This window comes from Arachis hypogaea, chromosome 11, assembly GCF_003086295.3.
Source record: "Arachis hypogaea cultivar Tifrunner chromosome 11, arahy.Tifrunner.gnm2.J5K5, whole genome shotgun sequence".
NCBI lineage: Eukaryota > Viridiplantae > Streptophyta > Magnoliopsida > Fabales > Fabaceae > Arachis > Arachis hypogaea.
This window is the reverse complement of record NC_092046.1, coordinates 79309869-79310990: the sequence shown is the minus strand read 5'-3', so window position 1 is coordinate 79310990 and position 1122 is coordinate 79309869. Positions and strand designations below refer to the sequence as shown.

Sequence of the window (1122 nt, the reverse complement as noted above, 5' to 3'; positions counted from 1 at the left end):
ATTTTTAAGCATAGGAAACATGTTTTTCACATACATCACATAATAAGAAAGGGAAAGTAAAACCATGCAATTAATATGAATAAGTGGGTGCAGGATTGAATAAATCACTCAGATTAAGCACAAAATATATCATAAAATATGGGTTTATCACGCATACTAGAGAAGATTGTGAAACCTCATCAAAGGGATTGGAGTACTAGACTTGGAGATGCGCTATAGGCTTACTAGACAGCTTACAAGACACCAATCAGCATGAGTCCGTTCCGCCTAGTCTACAAAAAGGCTTGTCACCTTCCGATAGAGGTGGAATACAAGGCTTACTGGGCTGTGAAGGAATGCAACTCAGGATTGGGAGGAGCCAGATTTGAAAGAAAACTACAGCTAGAAGAATTGGTGTGCATTTGGCTAGAGGCTTATGAGAACACAAGGCTCTACAAAGAAAAGGAGAAGGCGGTGCATGATCAGAATATCAAGAGAAGAGAGTTTAGAGCTGGGGATCAAGTTCTTCTCTATTACTCAAGGTTGAGGCTAATCCCAGGCAAACTGAGGTTAAAGTGGGATGGACCCTACGTAGTGGAGAAGGTTGAACCATATGGAGTTATCCACCTAAGTCACCCCTCAAGTCCTACCTTCTTCAAAGTCAATGGCCACCATTTAAATATTTATCATGGTGCAAAAGTGAAGAACAACAAGGAGCTGGCGATCTTCCTCTTGAAGGACCCAACTAAGGAAGAGGACTGAGTTTATAGACCATCCAACCTAAGGACGTTAACGAAAAGTGCTAGGTGGGAGGCAACCCACCATGTATGATAACCGCGAAAGAAAAGTAGAAATCTTCTAAGAAAATGGTTTCTAAAAGGCAAGCACCAAAGTCAACCACCAATTGGTAGCTGATGATTAGATTCTTGACGGTTTAGAATTTCACAAATGAATTCTCGTTGCAAGTATAGTTTCTAAACCAATCAATAATCCTTTCATACAAAAATTTGTTTGTCACAAGTACAAACCCCTAAAATTATAAACCGAAGTATTTAAACCTCGGGTCGTTCTCCCTAGGAATTGCAATAAAGTGTCCTTGTTATTGGTTATGAGGTATGTTTTGGGGTTTTTGGATAAGAAACA

The 1122-nt window shown here is 39.8% G+C and overlaps 1 protein-coding gene across 1 annotated transcript; it reads left to right on the top strand.

The window, feature by feature from the left end:
* The first annotated feature begins 252 nt into the window (after nucleotides 1–252).
* LOC112721503 (uncharacterized) lies at nucleotides 253–741 on the top strand. Its single transcript, XM_025772562.1, has one exon. It carries the CDS (start codon nucleotides 253–255, stop codon nucleotides 739–741), a length of 489 nt encoding a protein of 162 aa, XP_025628347.1.
* Nucleotides 742–1122: the final 381 nt, after the last annotated feature.